Source organism: Rhinolophus sinicus, linkage group LG03, assembly GCF_036562045.2.
Source record: "Rhinolophus sinicus isolate RSC01 linkage group LG03, ASM3656204v1, whole genome shotgun sequence".
Lineage (NCBI taxonomy): Eukaryota > Metazoa > Chordata > Mammalia > Chiroptera > Rhinolophidae > Rhinolophus > Rhinolophus sinicus.
The window spans coordinates 158511669-158535304 of record NC_133753.1 but is presented as its reverse complement, the minus strand read 5'-3'; the positions used below and the strand labels follow the sequence as shown (position 1 = coordinate 158535304).

Below are 23636 nucleotides of genomic sequence, written 5' to 3'. Positions count from 1 at the left end.
TCTTAAAATGCTGAATTTAGAATTTTTGTTACTTGGTCACAGAAACTAGCAAAACAAATATCTCTATCCTGCTTAACTCTAGTAATAAGTTTCAAATTTGGTAAGGATGAAATGATTTTTCTGATTTTCCGTTTTTCACCGCTTCGTACCCTTCAAAATCTTATAAGGCAAATACGAAGTGGCATTTACTGACCCTCATTATATACATAATTCACTTGCGTATGTAATAACTTGTTAGCATATTCTATTAAAAGAGCCACAAAAGGATGCAATTATATTAAAAGGGCTATAATTATACCTCAGTATAAATGGATGAAAGCTGAAAATTAGCAAAGTAAAAGCACTTTTGTTGATTCTTTTGATTTTTCAAGTTAAAGGACTTGATTCCTCTAGATACAGTGATACAGATGAACAACTGCATTCCAAAATAATTTCACTAGATACAGAAAAAATGCTTTAAATGAACACTCTATGTAAATGAATGAGGATGATTTATCATTATACTTTATTTTTCTAATGTCATTGTAATACTAAATTGGAAAAAGCTGTAGAATTCCTTCTAATATTAAAAAACAACACCACCACCAACAAAAAACAGAAAAAGCCATCTCAGTATTTTACATGGAGTGTGCAACAATCTACCCACACTCAAACCCAAAATATGTGTTACAAGACAGAAACTGAGCTAGTTTAAAATATAAAAAGCATCTCAAGAGATAGTTCAGTGATCTAGTCACCAGAAGTTAAAACCCAAGCTAAGAAAACCCGAGAGAGACATACAGGAGAGGAAACACTAACACGGGAGACCACAAGGCTGCGTCTGCAGAGTAACGTGTGTGAACTCCTGATTGCATCCCCTCCCCCCCCCCAGGTTTTCTGTGCTGTTGTGTTCCTTTCTCCTCTTCTCTACTTAGACTTCTGGCCATTCCCTGAGCTTATTTTCTCATGTATTCTCTTGCTCTCTCTTCAACTCTGTTATTCTCAACTCTGCTCTCTTTTCTTGTTCTCAAGGCGCTGCTTGACCTCAGGATTCTGACTAAAGCTTCTCTGCCTGCACATTTTTCTCTGGCTTTTTGGTCCTGGATTCTCATTTTTAAGACAAACTGTTAGACTGTGGCACAGCAACTCTATTAGGTGTCATTATCTCTGCTAAGCATGCCTAGAAAGGTTCATATAATTCCAGGCCAGAATAAATACTCTGTTACTATAAAACAAGTGTATTAGAATTTGGAAGAAAACAGATAATCTCACTTTTACTATAAGCAATCCACCTTACTGTGCTAATGCAAATGATTCAGCAACATACTAGTCAGACTACACGATACACTTAGCTCCAACTTCCTTTTAGTTTTTACGTTAAAGATTACTATTTAATTCCTAGCACTTGAAATAAGATAACTATTCCAATTTATAAAATAGTGGAGGTGTGAAAATGTATGTATTATTAAGTGCTCTATAAAAACTACAAAGTGACAACACCTGATTTGCAGAATTTACTGTCAAAGAACCAGGGTCTACGCCAGGTATTACCATTGCCAAGTGCCTTAAAAAATGTCTGCGTGTATATGTTTGTTCTAGTACAAATGAAACTGCACTCATTAACCACGGAAAAGTTGCTTCTTAATTATTTTCATCAATTTCTTTAACTATTTAATTGTTAAAAAAATTGATATAAAAATTCATAGGTGGCTGACAAAGGTTCTGAAAGACCTAACGGAATTTTTAGCACAACAAGTGAGTACATATATTCAATTAATAAATTAATTTCTTAGACATGGCAATGATATCGAGAATACAAATATTAGGCTCCAACTTCCTATATAGGAGGATCAAATATATTATATGAAGAATTTGAACATATATCCCATTAAAAGATTAGCTGATGTTCTAAAACTTAAAATAGAATACAAGTAGAATATATAAAAGAAGGGGAAGAGTGTTATTTATTTATACCTTAATTTGCTCCAAAAAGAAAATTTAAGGTGGCTGAGTGTTGACTTTATTTTTGATTCCTGACATGACAGACTTTATTTTATTGAAACAACAGAGCATCTAAGTCACATTAAAAAATATTAATGTTAAACAAACTGGACTATATATGAAAATATTTTATAATCTATCATGATTCACAGTCTTGCTTTTTAAAAAGTGATATTTAAAAAAATACCTTTTCCTTTTTTTTTTCAACTTGATTTTCTCTTTGCTTTTTGCTTTTTTCTTCTCCTCTTCTTCATTTATTCCTGTGTGTTGAGGGGAAAAAAATCATGTCATTCACCATGGGACTACATATAAATATGGTCTGTATACATTTTTAGATTTTGGTTGTGGGTAAATTTCACTGGTTAAGATATAGCACTTTTCTTGTAACAATTTCCACTTTCTTGATTTTTTTATTGAGTTCTAATTGACATATAATATTGTATTACGTTACATCAGGTGTACAACATACTGATTTGGTATTTGTACATGTTGAGAAGTGATCACCACAATAAGTCTAGTCACCATACTGTTGCAAAAATACTTTTTTCTTGTGATGAAAACATTTAAAATCTATTCTCTTAGCAGCTTTCAAATATACATTATTATTAACTATAGTCACCATGCATGACATTTATTTTATAACTGGAAGTTTCTACCTTTTGACTCCTTCACTTATTTCGCCCTCATTCCCACTCCCGGCAACTATTAATCTGTTCACTGTACCTATAAGATTAGTTTTCTGTTTCTTTTTTTTTTTTTTAATTTCACATTAAGTGAGATCAGATGGTATTTGTTTTTCTCTCCAACGTATTTCATTTAGCATAATTCCCATTGGTTATTTTGATTATGAACCTTATAGATTATAGGCTTTTTATAAAAAATTTCAAATACTACTACTCTCTTGAGTTTCTAAATTATGTTTGATGGTGGAAGAAAAAACTATAATACTATCTGATGTGGTCCTAAGTGCATGTGGAGGACATGCTTAAAAGAACTGTATTGTAAATGGGAGAGGGTAGAGGGACAGAAAGAGAGGTAAGGTGTCTACACTTCACTTGAACTGGTAAAATGACACCACCAATAGACTATGATAAATTATGCACATATAACACCTAGAGTAACCACTAAAAATACTATACAATCACCATAGAAAAATTTAAAAACACTATGGATATATTCAAAGACATTATAGATAAATCAAAATGGAATTCTACAAGTGTTCAAGTGACACCATAGATAAATCAAAGCACTACAGGTGCTTTGTTCAAATAAACCAAAGGCAGGAAAAAGAGGAAAAACAACCAAGAATGACAAACAGAAAATAAATAATAAAATGACAGTTAGCCCTAACATACAAATCTACAAGACTCTCACTTAAAATATAATAAAGGTACATTAAAAGTAAAATGATAGAATGGATATGTCACACAAACATTATCAAAGGAACATTTATGTGACATATTAATAACAGATAAAATGGACTTCAAAACAAAAAAATTAGCAGTGCGAGAGACGTTACATAATGACAAAAGTTTCAACTCACCAACAAGATACAGCAATCCTAAATGTGTATGCACCAAACAACAAAGCTGAGAAATACATGTAGCAAAACTGATAGATTGGAAAGGAGAAACAGACAAATCTACAATAGTAGTTGGAGACTTAATATCCCTCTCTCAACAACTGATAGAAACTATAGAGCAAGGATACAGAAGACCTTAACAACACTGTCAATCAACAGACTCAAAACAACATTTAAAAAAACACTCCACCCAACATTTTTCTTTCATGTGCTTATACATGAACTAAGATTTAATATACCCTGGGCCATAAAGCAAACGTCAACAAACTTGAATTGAAATAATATATAGTTTGTTTCTTCCACAATGGATTCATACGAGAAATCAATAAAAGATAACAGGAAAATCTCCAAACACTTGGAAACAAAACACACTTAAATAATCCAATGGGCAAAGAGAAAATCTCAAGGAAAATAAGAAAATACATTAAACTGAATTAAACTGAAATATATGAAAATTAGTGCAACACAGCTAAAGCAGTGCTGAGAGGGAAATTTACAGCACTAAATACTTAAGAAAAGAAGAAAAATCAAATTAATAATCTAAGCTTCCATCTCAAGAACCTAGGGGAACAAAGCTAAATAAAGCCAAAGTCAATAAAATAAAATAATAAAGATGAGGAATTAATAAAATTGAAAAAAAGGAAAAATGATAGAAATTACCCATATCAGGAATAAAACACTACAGACCCTGCAGACATCAAAAGGATAATTAAATACTATGAACAATTCTACAAACATAAATTTGACAACTTAAGACAATATAAACCCCTTTCTCAAAAAACAAATTGTCACAACCCATCTAATATAAAGTAGACAATTTTAATAAAATAGTCTGTCAGTTGTTTCCAAATTGATATATTTTCCAATTGATATATTGTTTAATGCAATTCTTATCAAAATCTCAGCAAGAATTTTTGTAAATATACACATCATTCTAAATTTTATATGAAAAGAGATTAGAATAGTTAAAACAATTTTGAAAAAGAATAAAGTGGGGAGAACTAATCCAGTTACATTAATCAAGGCTGTGTGGCATTAATAGAGGGATAGACATAGATCAATAGAACAGAATAGAGAACCCAGAAACAAATCCATACAACTATGACCAACTGATTTGGGGCAAAGTGAAAATAAGCAATTCAATGAAGGAAAGACAGCCTTTCAACAAATAGTGGTGGGACAATTGGTCATTCTAAACCAAATAATAAACTTTGACCTAAGTCTCACATCTTAAATACAAAAATCAACTCAAAATGGATCATGGACTTAAATGTAAAATGTAAGACTATAAAACCTTTAGAAAACAACACAGGAGATCATCTTTGGGGTCTAAAGATAAGCAAATAGTTCTTATACTTGACACAAAAAGCACAGTTTATAAAAGGAAAAATTGATAAACTGGACTTTATCAAAATTAAAAACTATTACTCTGTGAAAGACCTATTAAGCGGATGAAAAGATAAGCTACATATTGGGAGAAAATATCTGCAAACCAGATATCCAACAAAGGGCTAATATCTAGAATATATTAAGGACTCAACATTCAACAGTAATGAAATGATGGTTAACATTATTAGACATTAGGGAAATGTAAATTAAAACCACATTGAGATACAACTACAGAACTACCAGAATGCTAAAATAAAACAAATATTGACAATACCAAATGCAGATGAGGATGCAGAGAAACTGGGTCACTCATACATTTGCGGTAGGGATGTAAAATAGTATAGCCACTCTGGAAAACAGTTTGGCAGTTTATTAGAAAGCTAAACATGCAACCACCATAAAACTCAGCAATTGTACTCTTGGGTATTTATCTCATAGACATGAAGTTTTATGTTCACCCAAATCATATTAATAGAAGTTTTATTTGTAATAGCCCTAACTGGAAACAACTCAGAGGTCCTTCAATGCGTGAATGATTAAACAAACTGTGGTGTAGTTATGCCATATTATTCAACAGTAAAAAAGAATAGACTATTGATATATGCAACAACTTGAGTGAATCTTCAGAGAATTATTGCTAATGAAAAAAGCCAATTTGAAAAGGTTACATACTGCATGATTCCACTCATAAAACATTTTTGAAATGATAATTTTATAGAAATAGAAAGCAAATTTTTGCTTGCCAGAGATTAAGGTAGTAAGGTCAAGGGGGAAGTGGATGTGTCTATAAAAGGGCAATATGACTGATCCATGCTGTGATACAAATTCTCTGTATCTTGACTTTACCAGTGTCAATATTCTGGTTGTGATACTGTATTACAATTTTGGAAGATGTTCCCAGTGGAGGAAACTGGGTAAAGGGTACACAGTACTCTGTATTATCTCTTACAGCTGCATGTGAATCTATAATTACCTCAAAATAAAAAGTTTAGATAAAAAATAAATTGGCCATATATGTATGGGCCTATTCTGTTCCACTGATCTATCTTCATATCAATACTATCTTGATTACTTGTAGTTTTACAGTCATTCTTGAATTTAGGTTGTGTTAGTCCTCCCTCCAACTTTATTATTGATTTTCAAAGTATTTTTGCTATTCTAGGTTCTTTACATTCGCACAACAACTTTAGAATTGGCTTGTCAATTTCCAAAACAGCCTGTTGGAATTCTGATAATGAGTAGTTTAAAATCTATAAATCAAGTAGAGAAGAACTGACATCTTAAAAAGGCTGAATCTTCTGTGCCATGAATATGGTATATCTTTTGATTCATACATTTCTTTAATTGCCTTCAGCAATGTTTTGTATGTTTTAGTCTTGAACATCTATTGTCAGATTTATCCTTAAGTATTTCATATTTTTAATGCTATTATAAAATGTATTTTAAAATTTTTAATTTCTGATTGTTCATTGCCAGCATACAAAAATACAATTGATATTTTTTGCCTATTGATTATCTTGTACTCAACAACTTCATTAAACTCAGTTAGTAGTTCTAAAAGTTTGTTGTTTTTTTCTTTCTTTCTCTCTCCCTCCCTCCTTGCCTCCCTCTTTCCTTCCCTCCCTCCCTCTCTTTCTTTCTTTTTTTCTTTGGTAGTTTCCATAGGATTTCTACAGAGGTGATCAAGTCAACTGCAAATAGACAGTTTTTACTTTTTTCTTTCCAATCTGGATGACTTTGATTTCTTTTTCTTGCCTTATTGCATGGCTAGAATCTCTACTACAATGTTGAATAGAAGTGGTAACAGTGGACCTCTTTGCTTTGTTCCTTATGCTATGGAAATGTTCAGTCTTTTATTATTAAGTATGACATAATCTTTCAGGTTTTTTTTTATAGACATCCTTTAACAAATTGATGAAGTTCCCTTCTTTTCCTAGTCTGCTGAGAATTTTTACCAGAAATAGACAAGAGACTGCCTCAAATAACTTCTTAAAGTGTTGTAATTACTATATAACTGCTCTTTTTTAATCTGTTAAAATGGTAAACTACATTGACTGATTTTTGAATGTGAAATGAATCTTATATTCCTGGGATAAACTATACTTGGTCATAATACTGTATTATCATTTTTACATATTGTAAGATTCGATTTGTTAAACTTCTTTTAATTGCTTAAAATTTTGTCTATTTATAAAGTCTACTTTTCTTATAGTGTCTTTATCTGGTTTTCTTATCAGGGTAATGCTGGTCTTATAATTGAATTGGCAAGTATTCCTACTTTAACTTTTAAAAGATTTTATTTAGAAATGGTATTATTTCTCCTTTAAGTGTTTGGTAGAATTCATGAAAGATGCCATTCAGCTTTGGAGTTTTCTTTGTTGAAAGTTTTAACATTAAAGATTTAACTTCTTTAACAGATGTAGGTCACTCAGTTTACCTGCTTCTTTTTGAAAGTTTTGGTAGTTTGTATCATTCAAGTAATTTATCCATTTCATCTACATTGTCCAATTTATTGGCATGAGGTTAATAATATTCCCTTATTTTAGTATTTGTATACTTTGTAATATTGCCACTTCTTTCATTTCTGATATTGGTGATTTATGATTTTTTTTAACCTGATCAGTTTGGATAGCAATTTTTCAATTTTATAAATCTTCTCAAAGAACCAGCTTTTGGTTTCACTGATTTTCCTCTATTATTATCCTATTCTCCATTTTCTTGATTTTATCTCTGATCTCTATTATTTCATTTCTTCTTCCTGCTTTGGGTTTCATTTGCTTTTCCTTTTCTAGTCTGTTACAGTAGAAGTTTAAGTCATAAATTTGAGATATTTCTTCTTCTCTAATACAGGCATTTAGTGCTGTAAATTTGCCTCTAAGTACTACTTCAAGGGCATCCCATATGTTATGTTGTATCTTTATTCTCATTCAGTTCAAAATACTTTCTAATTTCCTTTGATCCAATGAGTTATTTAGAAGTGTATTAAATTACAAGTATTTGGGAATTTTCCAGGAAGCTGTTATTAATTTCTAGTTTAATTTCCTTGTGGCTAGAGAACATGCTTTGCATAACTTGAATCCTTTAAAATTTATTGAGACTTCTTTTATGGCTAGAATAAGGTCTATCTTGGCAGGTGTTCTGTGTGTGCTTAAAAAAAAAAAATGTGTATTCTGCTGTTATTAGATGACATGTTCTATAAATGTTAAAAAGGTCAAGCTGCTTTATAGTGTTACTCAAGTCTTATATATCCTTTCTGATTTACTGTCTACTTGTTTCATCAATTATTAAGAGACATATGTTGAAATCTCTAGGGTTCTATCAGGGTTCTCTTCAAATATTTTGAACTTTGTTATTAAGTATATAAGCACTTAGTACTTTTATGTCCTCTTGATTAACTGACACTTTTATCATTACAAGAAACCTACTTTATCCCTAGTAATATCCTTTGTTTTCAAATCTACTTGACCTCACATTAAACTAATCACTTTAGCTTTCTCTTTAGTAGCTGTCTTTTTGCAGCTACAATAAGTTCAGAATAACTATTATAAACATGTCCAAAAAAAGTTATGAGAAACTAAACAAATAACAGTAGCTATGGGAATAATTTCCTCTTCCATTTAGGAATTATGGATAATGAGACCACTAACTAGATTAAATAGAGAAATTAATTCTAATAAAAACAAAAAATAATCCTAGAATTCAAGAAATGTTTTTCCTAGCTACCTATCCTTAAGAACTAGCAGTACTGACAGCAACAGGATGTGAGAATTCAAGCACTGAGGACAAACATTTATTTTAGATAATTCAGTGTTTCTATACTGCAACGAATAAAGGTATTCCACCTCTATTTATTGAGGTTTCTTCTGAGATAGAATGTTGAAATGTACAAGGCATACAGGAAAAAGAATTTGAGGTTTTGCAAAATTATAATTTCTTTGGAAATGATACAACCAACCTTTGGAGAACAAAATAGAAGGCCAGAAGGTCCTTATGTACTTTAACATGCAAATTTTGTAATGATCAGCCAGAGTGGTGGTCTCTGTTCTTCTCCTCTCCCCTCAAAAGGGCAAAAAAAGAAACTGGATTTGATTTTTTTTCCTGGACACTCGGGCACATCTATCTACAGCAGCCATTAGATTTTATCTTGGACCTGCCCCCTGCAGTTTGGCTTTGGGATTGATCATTTTGTGGATCTAATCCTGATGAATCCCTTGCTGCTTCTTCCCCTTTACTCTCTCCTCTGGTTCTCAGTCTCAAAAAATTCAAATCAGTCATCCTTTTTAGCTCCCGTGGACCCGTTTTGTACCTGCTTCTTTACTAGTGTACCTTAGTGCACCCACCAGCTTCTCTCTCTCTCTCTCTCTCTCTCTCACGCACACACACACAATTTTAACTTGGTTTTTCTTTTTTGGTAACTAATCTACCTATTGTCAATTTATTAAAAGAAATATGCTTTGATATGTTAGTGTAACTGCTCTACCTTCTTGAGTATCATAGCTCTATGTGGCTTCAGATTTAGTACCTATGAACAGATGCAGAAGACGTTTATTACACTTTTCACCAAAGGTAGTTACCGTTGTAATACTTCTGTGTAAAATTTGTTTTCCTCCTTGCCCCAGTGTTTTTCGGTTTTTGTATTTTGTTGTTGTTGCTTTGGTAAATAAATAAAGCTTGGAACTTACGGAAAAAAAAAAAAAGAGCGGTGGTTTCTTATGTAAGATGCAGGAGTCAGTGATTAGGATCCGGTGCTTACACACAGCTTCCCCCCCCGCCCCACATTTGTCAAAATACAGCTTTTTTTTTTTTTTATTAAATTAAAAGAATATTATAAAATGTTAAGGGGTGAGGTATGAGAGAACTATCTCTTAACATCAGGCAAATTACTGCTTAATATTAAATATCACTAAGTAAAATAGAGTATGGAAAAAATCCACTTCCTTGAATTTCTTGGGTCCTTTGTAAATAGTCAAATATTTTTACCTTGATGTTATACATATTGTAACATAAATAAGTCTTCAGACATTTGCTACTACCACTAACAATTCCAAAGCTTCTTCAGGAAGTTCAAGACACAGCATAAAACTTTAACAAGCTTCCTGAAGTACTGTAGTGCTACTAGACAGTAAGCATGTTCACACACACAATGTCACACTGAGTCAATAAGACCCTATGATCCTTGCTATGCACTGATTGTTTGATCTTCCCCTGTTCATAGCACCAGTGATAATAATTTTCTAAGGAGGCACGCGTCCCAGGTTGTCACAGTATGATAAGACGATAATGCTTGTTCCCGTCCATGTCAAGTCCTACTCTCACATTTTCTAATTTGCATAAAAAATTGGTGTTAGTCATTTAGACTTTTGTTGGTTTCTAATGAAAAATACTAATCTTTTCAATCTTTAAGTGAAAGATATTAAGATACTAAATGCATTGAAAAATATTCAATATAATAGAAGCAAACATATACAGACGCAAAATAGAAAACAGAACCAATACAAAAATAAGTTTTGACTCTTGTTCTTTTTGGGGCGGTGACATTTCTCTTCCATTTTACATCTCCATTTCATAACAGCAGAACAACTATTTACATAAGTACACACAAAAATTCTTTCCTTTCTCCTCACTATTTTTATTCTGTCATTAAAAACAACAACAAAAACAATGACAATCTTATCATATTCAAGATATTTGGTATAAGAGCTCTCTATTTCTAAAGATCAAGAATTTAAGGAGTCCCGGGATTACTAAAAGATGAGGGATGAGAACTCACACGCAATAGGTAACTGCTTTACCTTCACCCCTTCAGAAGTTCTAGGCAGTAAAAGAAAGCTATCAATGGAATTAAAAACCACAGCCTCTACACTCCCTTTCTCTATGTCCTTAGGAACCAAGCTATTGTTTATTTGGGTAGGGGTCATTTGGTTTGTATTAGGTGACCATGAAATAATATGGATCTCTTTTATAATCCTGTATTATTGTAATCCGCATGATATATTGAAATGAGGACTGTTGTAGGTGGGAGTCATGAGACTTGGAAGGACGTTCAGAGCCTGTAGGTGACCATGGGCAAGCATATCTTAAATAAAGGAAGGAAAGAAGGAAGAGAAGGAGGGAGGGAGGGAGGGAGGAGAGAGAAAGAAAAGCTAGATGGAGTGAGTCAGTCATTCTCAATGTGAGGTTAGGAGAAAGCTGATTCTAATAAGGAAGATTAACCAACTATTCCCTGTCATGGAGATTATATTTAGTTAACCCTTTCCCCTTCTTCCAAGAGTGGCTTTGTCCCAGGTCTTCTGATTGAAAATCACCTCTAGAATAAACGACTATTCATGATGGGAGTGTACTTTATCCTTCAAGACTGACGTGGTGAGGATGAAAAAAGGTCAAGAACCAACAAACTGGGTGATCTCCAAGGTTGGAGAACAGCACATTATAATGAAAACAGCATAGGACTGTCATCAAGAAACCTGGATCATGGCGCTGGCTTTACTGTGATCAGTTAGTGACTCTGGGAAGTTACTCGTCCTCATTTTTATTTTTCTATAAAACGGTGATTAAACTATGTGTTCTCTAAGATCCTTTCTAATTCTAAAATTGTATGAATTTATTTATTTTTATTTTAGGGAAGTACAGATGGATGGGGTAGAACCGGTCTTATGGAATTGATGACCTGAGGTTTTCTCTCCTAGAATCTTCTCTTCTGCTCTCTGTGGTTTGGGGCTCTCTACGCCTGGTGAAGCTATCTTCCTGGGGTCTCCCTTTACCAGCATCCTAGGTGTTCCTTTGTTATCTCTTCTATTTCCTATATTCCAGGTCTTCCTTTTTTTAATCTACTCCCTTACTTTAGTAGAAAAACTCTGGAATAAGTGCTCTAAGAAAGGGTATGTGAGAGGTAAATTGTTTCTGAGGCTGCGAATGTCTGACAATGCCTTTATTTTACTTTCACATTTGGTTGATAATTTCATTGAGCGTATCATTCTAATTTGGGTATAATTTTCCTTCAAAAATCTGAAAGCATTATCCATATCTACTAGCTTCCAGTATTGCTTTAGAGAAGTACAAAGGTATTCTGACTCCCGATCCCTCACCTCTGACCTGTTTTAGCTATGACTCTGGAAAGTTTGAATGTTCTTCTTGTTTCTTATGATACAAAGATTCATAATGGTGTAACTTTGTGTAGGTCTATTTTTAACACTGTGCTTGGTACTTTTGAACCTTTTCACCTGGAACTTAATGTCCCTTAGTTCTTATATATTTTTTGTTTTCTTTTTCTGGGACTCATTTGAATGAAGTATTTTCTAGACTGAACGCTTCAATTGTCTTATCTTTTTTTCTTTTATTTTGCTCTTCTTAGATTTCTTGAACTTTATCTTCCATATCTATTGTTTTTCAAATCCACTTTTTTAATTTCTAAAAGTTCTTTTGTTTTCATTCTTTTTATAGTACCTTATTCATGTTTAATGGATGCTATATCTTATCTTTCTATGAGAGTGGATATTATTTCTGCTAAGTTTTCTTTTCCCTTCACAAATTCTGTATCCTTCAAGTTGATTTTGTTTGTTTGTTGGATTTGGTATTTGTATTTCATACTAGAGTCGTTCCTATGAAATTCAGTGTTCCTTGATTGTCTGAAAAGCTGACTGAAAGCTTTGAGCAAGCAAGCTTGGAAATCTGGACTTTACCGATAATATGGCTGTCTTTTAAGAATCCCTGATGTCATCCATGTATGGTATATACCAGTTTAAGGACCCTGTCTAGAATGTAGGCCTAGAGTAGTCTGCTGAGGTGATAGACGGAAGCCATCAGGCTTCACAGGGTGGGGAAGGGAACTGAAAGTCTTTAACCATCTTTCACTTTAGATTTTTTAACCAACCCCCTGTTTTTAGTCTTACATACATTCTCACTTACAAAAGTACCTAAGGATACTCATTAGCATCTTTAGTGGGGTTTAGAGTGTATGTGAGGTTACTTCTCAGCTAAAGGATTAATAGTTTTATCAAGTGTGCAGTCTGTTATCACTAACCCAACGGCTTTTCAGCAATATTGTTACTATTATTTCCTATCGCATTTTCTTTGTCCTTATGGGTTTATGTCTTTAAAAAAAAACTTTTTTTTTCTACTATCACTTTAGTGACCTTTCAGTAGGGAGCAAAAGTAAGTATGTGTATTCAAGCAGCCATCTTTACCTTGAAGCTGTACATACTCATATGTAATGTAACTCTTGCTTGCCCTCTTTGGGACATTCTCTCTCTTCTGCCTTGTCCTAGTACCCTGCCTGGCATTTGACTTCTTCACTTACTTTCTTGGATATAATGTGAAAAGATTAAAAAATTTTAGGTGTTTATTGTTACCTGATAATCTAAAAATGAGTTTAACCTTTTAGCATTTCTCTCATCCCATGTCTAAACCCATATTCAAATAAGCTGCATTTTGCTTCTGTGTGATACTTACCATATGGCATTTTGTAGTTCACAAAGTATTTTCACACACACACCATCACATTTTATCCCTAAAAACCCCACTGCAAGGATAGGCTATTTATACACAAGATGGGAAAGAAATGGTTAAACACCAGGTCTGCAATCTCTGCTCTCTTTGAGGGAAGAGGAGGGTGCCCCAGGAAAGAAATCTCTTTGTAGACATGCTAATGACAGACCACCTGGAAACAAATCAATGTGCTTGCTAGATAGAGAATCATTTTTTGGTGGGGAGGTGACTTAAATAACAGAAATTTATTTTCTCACAGTTCTGAAAGATAGAAGTCCGTGATCAAGCTGTTGGCAAGAGAATCCTTATTTAGGGACTGCTTATAGCCGGATGTACCTGGTTTGTCTAAGATTATTTACAGTAAATAGTCCTGAAATCTATGGATTTATGGCGCATGGATCCCTGGAAAATGTAACTATCTGGACATAAAATTGAGATGTTTCATGACTAAAATAACTTTCTTTTGTGTAAGTCAGGTAGAAACCTCTTATGTTAATCCTGGCCAGAGTGGGAAGTAGAAAGAAACTACCTGGGAGCTGCACTGGTGGTGCCAGAACTCTTGCTGCTTTGCCTATGCCTCATGATCACTGATATCCTTACACTATTACTACAGCCTGATACTGGCTAAGATCTCTGACTTGAATGAGTGTGATTTGATAATCCAATCCTCTGCGTTACCTCACAAGGAAATTGAAGTTCAGAGTAGTTAAGTGACTTACTGAAAGTCACATGCTAAAAAAATGACCAAATAAGGCTAGAAACCAAGTCTAAAATCGGACTCTTTGTACCACGTGAATCATCCTAGTGTGATGGAAAAATAACAACAAAACCTGGGTTATAGATTCAGAAACAGACCCGCCTCCCAGATCTATCACTTATCAGCTGTTTGATTTGGGGCAAATTACTTACACCGGTCCTTACCTATGCAGTACCTTTTACATTAAATAGAAAAGATAATGATAAATACGACAGAACAACAGATAAACGTGACACAATAGGGCAGACCATTTTGAAACATTTTTAAAGGATGGAGGGGAAAAACCTTACTACTTACTTTTTTCTTGTAATGCCTGTAATTTATTCAGTTCCTCATTGTCTTCATCACTCTCTTCACTGCTTGTGCTGCTGACATCCAAAACTATGTCCCTTTTGGGGTCTACTCGGAGAAAATTTCGGCATTCAAAAGTTAGGTGACCAGCTAGATAAAACAAAAAAATGCGAATGACAAAACAATAGATACACTACAGATGTTTTTCTTTCCTTGTGTCATGGTAAGCAACAAGTTACAATTTTAAGAATATAATGTTTAGTTTTAACTTTGATTCAGTGGGTGGTGGTTTTCTTTCCCTGAATGCAACACTCAGAGACTGAGAACTTTTTCCTTTCTTCATCAAGGCTTCTAATTCAATAAGCATTTTTGTCAGGGTACTAAATACCTGTATTTTCCCTTTCTATGTACTAAAGAAAATATTCTCATACTGGAGTTAGGATTTTATATTTAATTCCTTTCTAGTACCCTTTCCTTCTCTGCTTGACTACTCGTATACTCATGCAATTAGAGTTTTTGTCTAATTAAAGGTACATAATTAGTTAACATAACTGAATGTGCTCTTCTAAAGAACACCTAAACTTTTAATTCTGACATCATTTACCCCCTAAAGATTCTCCTTCTAAGAAAACTATAAGTTATCTACTTTAGCATGATACATTTTTTAAAAAAATCAATTACAAACACCAGAAAAGTACAGGAAATAATATAACCAATACCCAAGTGCCTACCACCCACAAGTTAACATTTTGTCATCTTCATCTACAATATTTTAAGGGAAATGCTGGCGTGTGCACACACACACAGACACACACACACACACACACACACCCCAAGTTGGAGCTCACCCCATCCTTTGGAACCCTGCCCTAATTCCATTCCACTCTTTCTGTCTTCAGAAGTTGGTTTCTGTCTTTATCAAACAGCATACTGTTTTATTATTTTTTAAATGTAAACTCAATTATACTTACCTATCATTCTGCAATTTATTTCTGCCACTCAATATTATGTTTTGTGATTTATCTATGTTAACATAAGTAGATGTAATTATCTCATTTTATCTGATAGATAATGTTCTATTGTATAAAAATATTTATTTATCCTTTCTACCGATAGAATACTAGTTTGTTTCCAGTCTTTTGCTATTATAAACAACGCTGAAATGAGTAGCTGCACATGTCTGTTTGAGCACACATGCTATAATTTCTCTAAGGCAGCAGCTTTCAAATTTTTTTGACCATGATTGAACGATGCTTAAAAATAACAATGCAACCATGTATACACATTCACATACAAACACACACTGACACACAAAAAGTAAACAACAGTTACATGGAGCATTACTACATTTGATATTCCAAAAGCCAGAGCTGATAGTGACCATATAATAGATTTCACAACCCACAAATGGTTCACCACAACTCTGTGCTAGAGTTTATTTCTAGTTCTCTCTTACTTTGAGGGTAAAGACTTTTGGAAGTTCTAGGTTTATACAAGGGCATCTCCTATTAGAACCCAATCTTGGCAGGGCCCCGTAGCCTGCTAACTCATGCAAATAGAAGTTCAAGAACGCTGAGTTCAGTAAGTATCCTCAAGACTTACCTCTTACACTTTCTGCTTTCCTTTGGTTGTTGGCCTCTGAGTATTCTTTAATTCTTTATTTACTTCCCAACTCACTAATATATCTGAAATATGGATTGCACATTTTATACATGTTTCTTAGTTATTTACAGGAAGGTCCCGTCCGCCATACTGCTGGAAACAAGTTTCTTCTTGTGATTTCCTTCCAGATGAATCATTTGGAAGTGTTTTTGTTTTTTTTTAGTTTCCAAACATATGGAGATTTTCAGGCTATGCTTTTGTTGATTTCTAAATTTATTACACTGTTTTCAGAGAATGGGGTCTATATGATATCAGTTCCTTGGTATTTGCTGAGATTTCTTCTGTGACCTATCATGTAGTAAACTTAAGAAGAGATTTGGTATGTATTTTTAAAGAATACATATCACTATTGGTTGAATAGGGTTCTATGTCTAATTTGTTGTGCAAATCTTCTCCATCATTTTTGTGTAGTAACTTCTGACTTCAATTTTTTTTTCTTTAAAGATTTTATTGGGGAAAGGGAACAGGACTTTATTGGGGAACAGTGCGTACTTCCAGGACTTTTTTCCAAGTCAAGTTGTTGTCCTTTCAATCTTAGTTGTGGAGGGCGCAGCTCAGCTCCAGGTCCAGTTGCCATTGCTAGTGGCAGGGGGCACAGCCCACCATCCCTTGCGGGAGTCGAACTGGCAACCTTGTGGTTGAGAGGATGTGCTCCAACCAACTGAGCCATCTGGGAGCTCAGCGGCAGCTCAGCTCAAGGTGCCGAGTTCAATCTTAGTTGCAGGGGGTGCTGCCCACCATCCCTTGCGGGACTCCAGGAATTGAACTGGCAACCTCGTGGTTGGGAGCCCACGCTCCAACCAACTGAGACATCCGGGAGGTAGCTCAGCTCAAGGTGCCATGTTCAATCTTAGTTGCAGGGGGCAGAGCCCACCATCCCTTGCGGGACTTGAGGAATTGAACTGGCAACCTTGTGGTTGAGAGCCCACTGGCCCATGTGGGAATCGAACCGGCAGCCTTCAGAGTTAGGAGCACGGAGCTCTAACGCCTGAGCCACCGGGCTGGCCACTGACTTCAATTTTTAAGTACCTCTATCTTTATAGATTTGTCCTTTTCTCCTTGTGACACAGTTTTTGCTACACATTTTGAGATTATATTAGTAAGCAAATTCAAGATCATTATTAATCTACCTTCTTGACTGACTGTTCTTGAATCTCTTTGTCCCTAGTACTGCTCTTGCCTCAAGTCTGATATTAAAATTGCACTACTAGTGCTTTTTCTGTTATTAGTTGAATCATATGAAGTTGCCATTTTTATGAGTAAAACAGCTGAATATTTACAGTATTCAACCTAATATCTGCTCTTTCCCCCTCATCCCTTTATTTTTGAGAATTTCTATCTAGTTTTTTAGTTTTCCATGCAGCTTTTTAAGTAATGGCATGTAGCTGGACATAAGTTTCTTAACCTAATTTGATACCAGACTAATATTTAATGTTAATTTCTTAGCTTGGAAAAATAGTTCCTGCCTCACTAGAGGCAGTGTAAATTCACTCCTCGTACACTTGGTGTAAGCTTGCATTCCCAATTCTTGACTATTCTTGATTATTCCTTTTCTTAATTATAATTTTATAGGAACTCAAACATATAGTAAATGTTTTCACCACTTTCCCTAGACAGTGAACGGCATTTTTCTAATCGCTGTTTCTCAGCCTTTTTGAGCATCCTGGCTTTATGCAAGAGCCTTCACGCCAGCCACGCTGCCAACCTGCAGGGCTCTAAAGGCTTCACTCCATAGTCCATGAAAGTCTGCCCAGAAGGCCTGCGGGTCTCATTTGTTTTCAGTGATCATTCCGTGCTCTTGCTGTGAGCACCTTTTCATTTCCAGCACTAGGGGATTTCCCTTTCATTCTTTTGAACTGGGTTATTTTTGTTATTGTGATGCTAATGTATTTTTCTGTAGCATCTCTACGTGTTTGGAGCAGAAAGGAGGACTTTCTACGTTGCAGCTTGCCATTTTTCTTAGAACTACTGATGATTCAATTTTACCTTTACTTAAGCCAGCTTTGCACCCAAATACGTGTACCTCATATTGCAATGAATATTTAAAATAAATAAAATACTTAAATAATAACCACATGGTCAGCAGGCTCTGTCTCATTCACACTTTAGCTTTGCATCAATGAAACTGACCCTAAACTGATAATAAGACAAGTTACTTGTTAAGTTACAAATAAAGTTTCCTATTTTTTTTCTTTTGGGGAATAAATGAACAAAGTAAGAAAATTATTGTATTCCAAATTATAATTCTTGTGACTTCTTTTCTAAATAGACTCTAAGTAGATAATGAGCAGAAAATTCTTAGGTGACTAGAAGCTTAAATTTTTGACCACAGATATGTAGAAACTGATTATAAAAAACTGATGTGTTTTTTTCATTTCTGATCCTCAAATTCATATAGAAATTCAAGGGGTCCAAGAATAGCCAAAACAATCTTGAAAATTAACAGAGGTAGAAAACTCACAGCAGCTGATTTCAAAACTTAACACCAAGCTACAATAATCAAAACAGGGTGGTATTGTCACAAGGTTACACACATAGAACAATAGTACATAATTGAAAGTCCAGAAATAAACCCATACATGTACGGCCGATTGATTTTTGACAATAGTGTCAAGTCCATTCAGCGGGAAAGAACAATCTCTTCAGTAGACTGCTGGGGAACTGGATTTCCACAAGCAAAAGAATGAAGTTGGACACCTCAACTCACAGAATATGCAAAAATTGACTAAAAATGGGTTAAAGACCATGACCACAACAATATAAAAGCTAAAACCATAAAATTCTTAGAAGAAAGTATGGGGCTAAATCTTCATGACCCTGGATTTGGCAATTGATTCTTAGATATAAAATACCAACAGCACAAACAGCAAAAGAAAAATTGATAAATTGGACTTCATCAAAACTTAAAACTTTTGTGCAAAGAAATTATTATGAAAGTGAAAAGACAACCTATGGAATGGGAGAAACTATTTGCAAATATCAGTGACACCTTCAGTCACTCAACCTCTTCATTTTCTCCTAGTTTCTCAAACCTCTCATTTCTAATCATCTGAACACTCTTTTATAAGCCTTTTCAACTCTTTCATATTCTTGTTCTACTGTACTTCCCTGTAAAACCACTAATCTGGCTTAAAGCTACCCTTTCTTTGGGCTGTGCCTACCCCTGGGCAGCCAAACTGATCATTTCATTTCTTATTCATCCTTGGTCAACTTCCTCTCCTATTTCCCTCAATGACTTTTCCAAACCTACACCTGATTTAAATCATTCTTCAACCACCTCCCTGTTCCACTCAATGCCCCCTCCCCAGAGAGACAATCCTGCCTCGTAACTTACAGAGAAAATTAAGACTATTAGGCAACATGCCCTTCTCCTTTCATCCCCACACCTGAAAACAGCCATACACATTTTCACCTGTATTTCCCCCAAACAGAAGAGGCGTCTTTGACATACCTCTTAGAGAAATTTAGCTTAATCTTCTATCTCAACATCTATAGCATCTCCTCTAATATCCCCTCGGTCTATAGAAACATGTTATATAGTAGTCTCTCCGTATCTGAGATGTTCCTTTCTTTGGTTTCATTTACCTGCAGTTAACCATGGTCTGAAAATATCAAATGGAAAATTCCAGAAGTAAACAATTTATAAGCTGTACATGATGTGCTGATCTGAGTAGCGTGATGAAATCTTGCACAGTCTGTCTCCATCAGGTCCCTGATGTGAATCACCCCTTTGTCTAGCATATCCACACTGTATATGCTATTACTCACTTAGCTGTTCACTTAGTATCGACTTGGTTATTAGACTGCATAGCTTGTGTTCAACTAACCCTTGTTTTACTTAATAATGGCCCCAAAGTGCAAGAGTAGTGATACTAGCAATTCAGATATACCAAAGAGAAGCTACAAAGTTTTTCTTTTAAGTGAAAAGGTATGTATGTTTAGGAAAAAAGTATATATAGTATTGTGTATATAGGATTCAGTACTATCCCCACTTACAGGCATCCACTGGGGATCTTGGAAACAGCCCCTGCAGATAATGGGGGGACTACTGCATCTTAAATATAAAATTCTCCATTTATCCCACATTCCCTTCTGGGAAGTATTCAATATGTTCCTGCTATGATCTGAATGTTTGTGTCTCTCTCCAAATTGGTATGTTGAAATTCTAAACCCCCAAAGGCTATGGTATTAGTAAGTGGGGCCTGTAGGAGGTGATTAGGTCATGAGGATGGCACCCTCATGAATGGGATGAGTGCCTTATCAAAGAGACTCCACAGAGCTCTCTAGCTCTTTCCCCCATATGAGGAGAAAACAAGTCTGTGACCTGGAAGAGGGCCCTCCCCCAACCATGCCGGGGCCCTGATCTCAAATTTCCAGCCTCTGGAACTGTGAGCAATACATTTCTGTTGTTTACAAGCTACCCAGCCTGTGGTATTTTGTTATAGCAGCCCACAGGACTAAGACAGTTCTCTACAGTTCTCATGTAAATTTCTTGAAAATAGACAACACAGGCTTTCTCCACTTTTTGTTACTCAACATTGAGGCCTGAATCTACATAGCTTATTTCATGACCTACAACTCTACTTAAACGGATCTAAGGTCAGCAAAGCATCCTACTTGGCAAATCTAATGAACATATTTCAATCCATTTCTTACAAATGAAATTTGTCTGTCACACCTGACAATTTCTCCTCAATTTTGAAAATCTTTACTCCCTTGGCTTATGTGACGCTGCCCACTCCCACTCCTCCTAGCACTGCAACTCCTTGGTCACTTTTTCCTCAGCTAATGCCTATATATTTTACTCCACCTGTTGATAATGTACTCCACCAAGAGTCTGTTATTGATTGTCACAAAATTTGTTTATATAATATTAGAAACACCAAAAACTATTAGTATGGGGAAAAAAAGGAATGATTGTTTCTATGAAACAAAGCTATACTTTAGGAAAGATTTGATTTAGATGAATTGCTTTAAAAAAAAAGCAGCTTTCAAATTAGTCATTGGACAGATGAATGTGAAAGATAGAGGGAAAAAGAAGTCTCAAACAACGAGAAAAGAGACCAGTTTCTCAAAGCAGACAACATTGGCATTTTGGGCCAGACAGCTCTTCACTGCCCAAGAGTGTCGTACACACTGCAGGATGTTCATACTCCCTGGACCCTACATATTATACTGAATGTCTTACTGCTCTCTCCATCCCTGTTATGGATAGCTCAAGAAAACCTCCACAGATTTCTGGAAGGTAGTATCACCCCTATTTGACAACTAATGATAGAAGGATTTTGCATTCAGACTTCTTTACGAGAATCTTAACAGCTTCCCCATCTATGAAGAAACAAACAATAAAAGTAAACAACGTATTCTGGATATGATTTGTACTCAAAAGACAATGTGTAACACCAATTCGCAGACCGATAGGCAAAGAAAAGGTCATGACTGTATAGCAATAGACTAGCATTTTCAGTCTATTGAAGGTATTTAAGTATGTCTTTATTTCCTGCTGCTGCGACCAAATGCTCAATTATAGTCTACGGTACCGAACTTCTTTTGAGCATATTTTCTGAGAACTACCATAATTATTTAAAACATTTATTCCATGCACAAAGGCTTGGTGTCTTTGTAGCTTTTAGTATTCAGAAGTTATTTTTAAAAAGTCAAATAAAAACTCATTATAGAAATAACCATTTTTCTTACCTTCTATAGCAATCTTACTAGCTATAGAAATAAAAGGCATCCAAATTGGAAAAGAAAAAGTAAAACTGTCATTATTTGTAGATGACACGATACTATATATAGAGAGGACCCTAAAGATTCTACCAAAAAACTAATAGACCTGAGGCACGTTCAGGTTGAATACAAGAACTATTTTTGCCACTAGTTTTTGATGACCTAAGGGAATTGAGGTAATTTCTGTACCAGTGAACCAGAGGTTTAGTGCTTTTATACTCATTTACTTGTGTCTAAAAAACATGAAAGCTTAAGAAACTATGTGAGCTTAAAACTAGTCAAGCAGTTTAGAACCAAAGATCGATATTAATAAATACAACTATGCTAAAAAGTTTAAAGTAGTACAGGACATTGTTCTGTCACAGTTTATTACAGTCTCAGTATTCTGTACATACATTTATTACATTTTTAATACTCACATCAGCTTCTGCATGAAATTTAACTGTGACATTTGTGCTGTTCTTAATATATGCAAGACACTCGATTTTACTGTTTTATTCTTGTACATAAAAAAGAGCAATATGGAGATGTATACTCTTTTTTCTATGTTGGATTTATAAACTGTTTTAAAAAGTTCATCTTTCTGCCAAAGTGGTGGAATATGTAACTGGTAAATCATAAATCCTGTGGTGAACAGTGATGTGATTTAAAGCTTTCACTGTGGTATATTTTCTTTTGAAACATTAATTTATTAATTTTATATTGAGGAAGACAAAGGTTTTTAATTAAGAAACTATAAGAACTGATAAATGAATTCGGTAAAGTAGAAAAATGCAGAATCAATATTCAGAAATTGCTTGCATTTTTCTACACCAATAATGAACTATCAGAAATAGAAATTTAAAAAAACAAGCACATGTACAATTGCATAAAAAAATATAACAAAATACCTAGGAATAAATTTAACCAAGGAGGTAAAACACCTGTACTTGGAAAATCATAAGACATTTAAGAAAGAAACTGAACAAGATTCAAATAAGTGGAAGAATATACCATGCTCATGGACAGGAAGAATTAACATCATTAACATATCCATACCACCCAAAGCAATCTATAGATGCAATGCATCCCTATTAAAATAGCAGTGGCATTTTTCCAGAACTAGAACAAATAATCCTAAAATTTATATGGAAACATAAAAGATCCAAAATAGCCACGCCAATCTTAAGAAAGAACAAAGGTGGAGGTATCATGCTCCCTGATATCAAACTGTACTAAAAGGGCATAGTAATCAAATTAGCATGGTATTGGCAAAAAAGACACACATAGATCAATGGAACAAAATAGCCCAGAAATAAATCCACGTCTATATGGTCATTTAATCTATGACAAAGGAGACAAGAATATACAGTGGAATAAAAACAGTCCTCAATAAATGGTGTTGGGAAAATTGGGCAGATACATGCAAAAAAATGAAACTGGTCCACCGTCTTGCTCCATATACAAGGATAAATTCAAAATAGATTAAAGACATAAAAGTAAGACCTAAAACCATAAAACTCCTATAATAAAACATAGGCAGTAACTCTCTGACATTGTTTTTAGTAATATTTTATCTAATATATCTCCTTGGGCAAGGGAAACAAAAGAAAAAATAAACAAATGGGAATCATTAAATTACAAAGTTTTTGTACAGCAAAGGAAACCATCAACATGATGGAAAGACTGAATGGGAGAATATATTTGCCATGATACATCCGGTAAGAAGTTAATATCCAACATTTATAAAGGACTCATACAACTCAACACCAAAAAAACAAA

General features: G+C 34.4%; 1 protein-coding gene across 2 annotated transcripts in view; it reads right to left on the bottom strand.

The window, feature by feature from the left end:
- SREK1IP1 (SREK1 interacting protein 1) overlaps positions 1–23636 on the bottom strand; it is a 161922-nt gene that overhangs the window by 6431 nt on the left and 131855 nt on the right. For both annotated transcript variants that reach the window (XM_074328901.1, XM_019743860.2), the window contains exons 3-4: positions 14490–14633; positions 2168–2240 (exon numbers count right to left, since the gene is read on the bottom strand). In XM_074328901.1, the coding sequence (XP_074185002.1) occupies positions 2168–2240; positions 14490–14633 (217 nt within the window). The remainder of the gene's footprint in view (positions 1–2167; positions 2241–14489; positions 14634–23636) is intronic.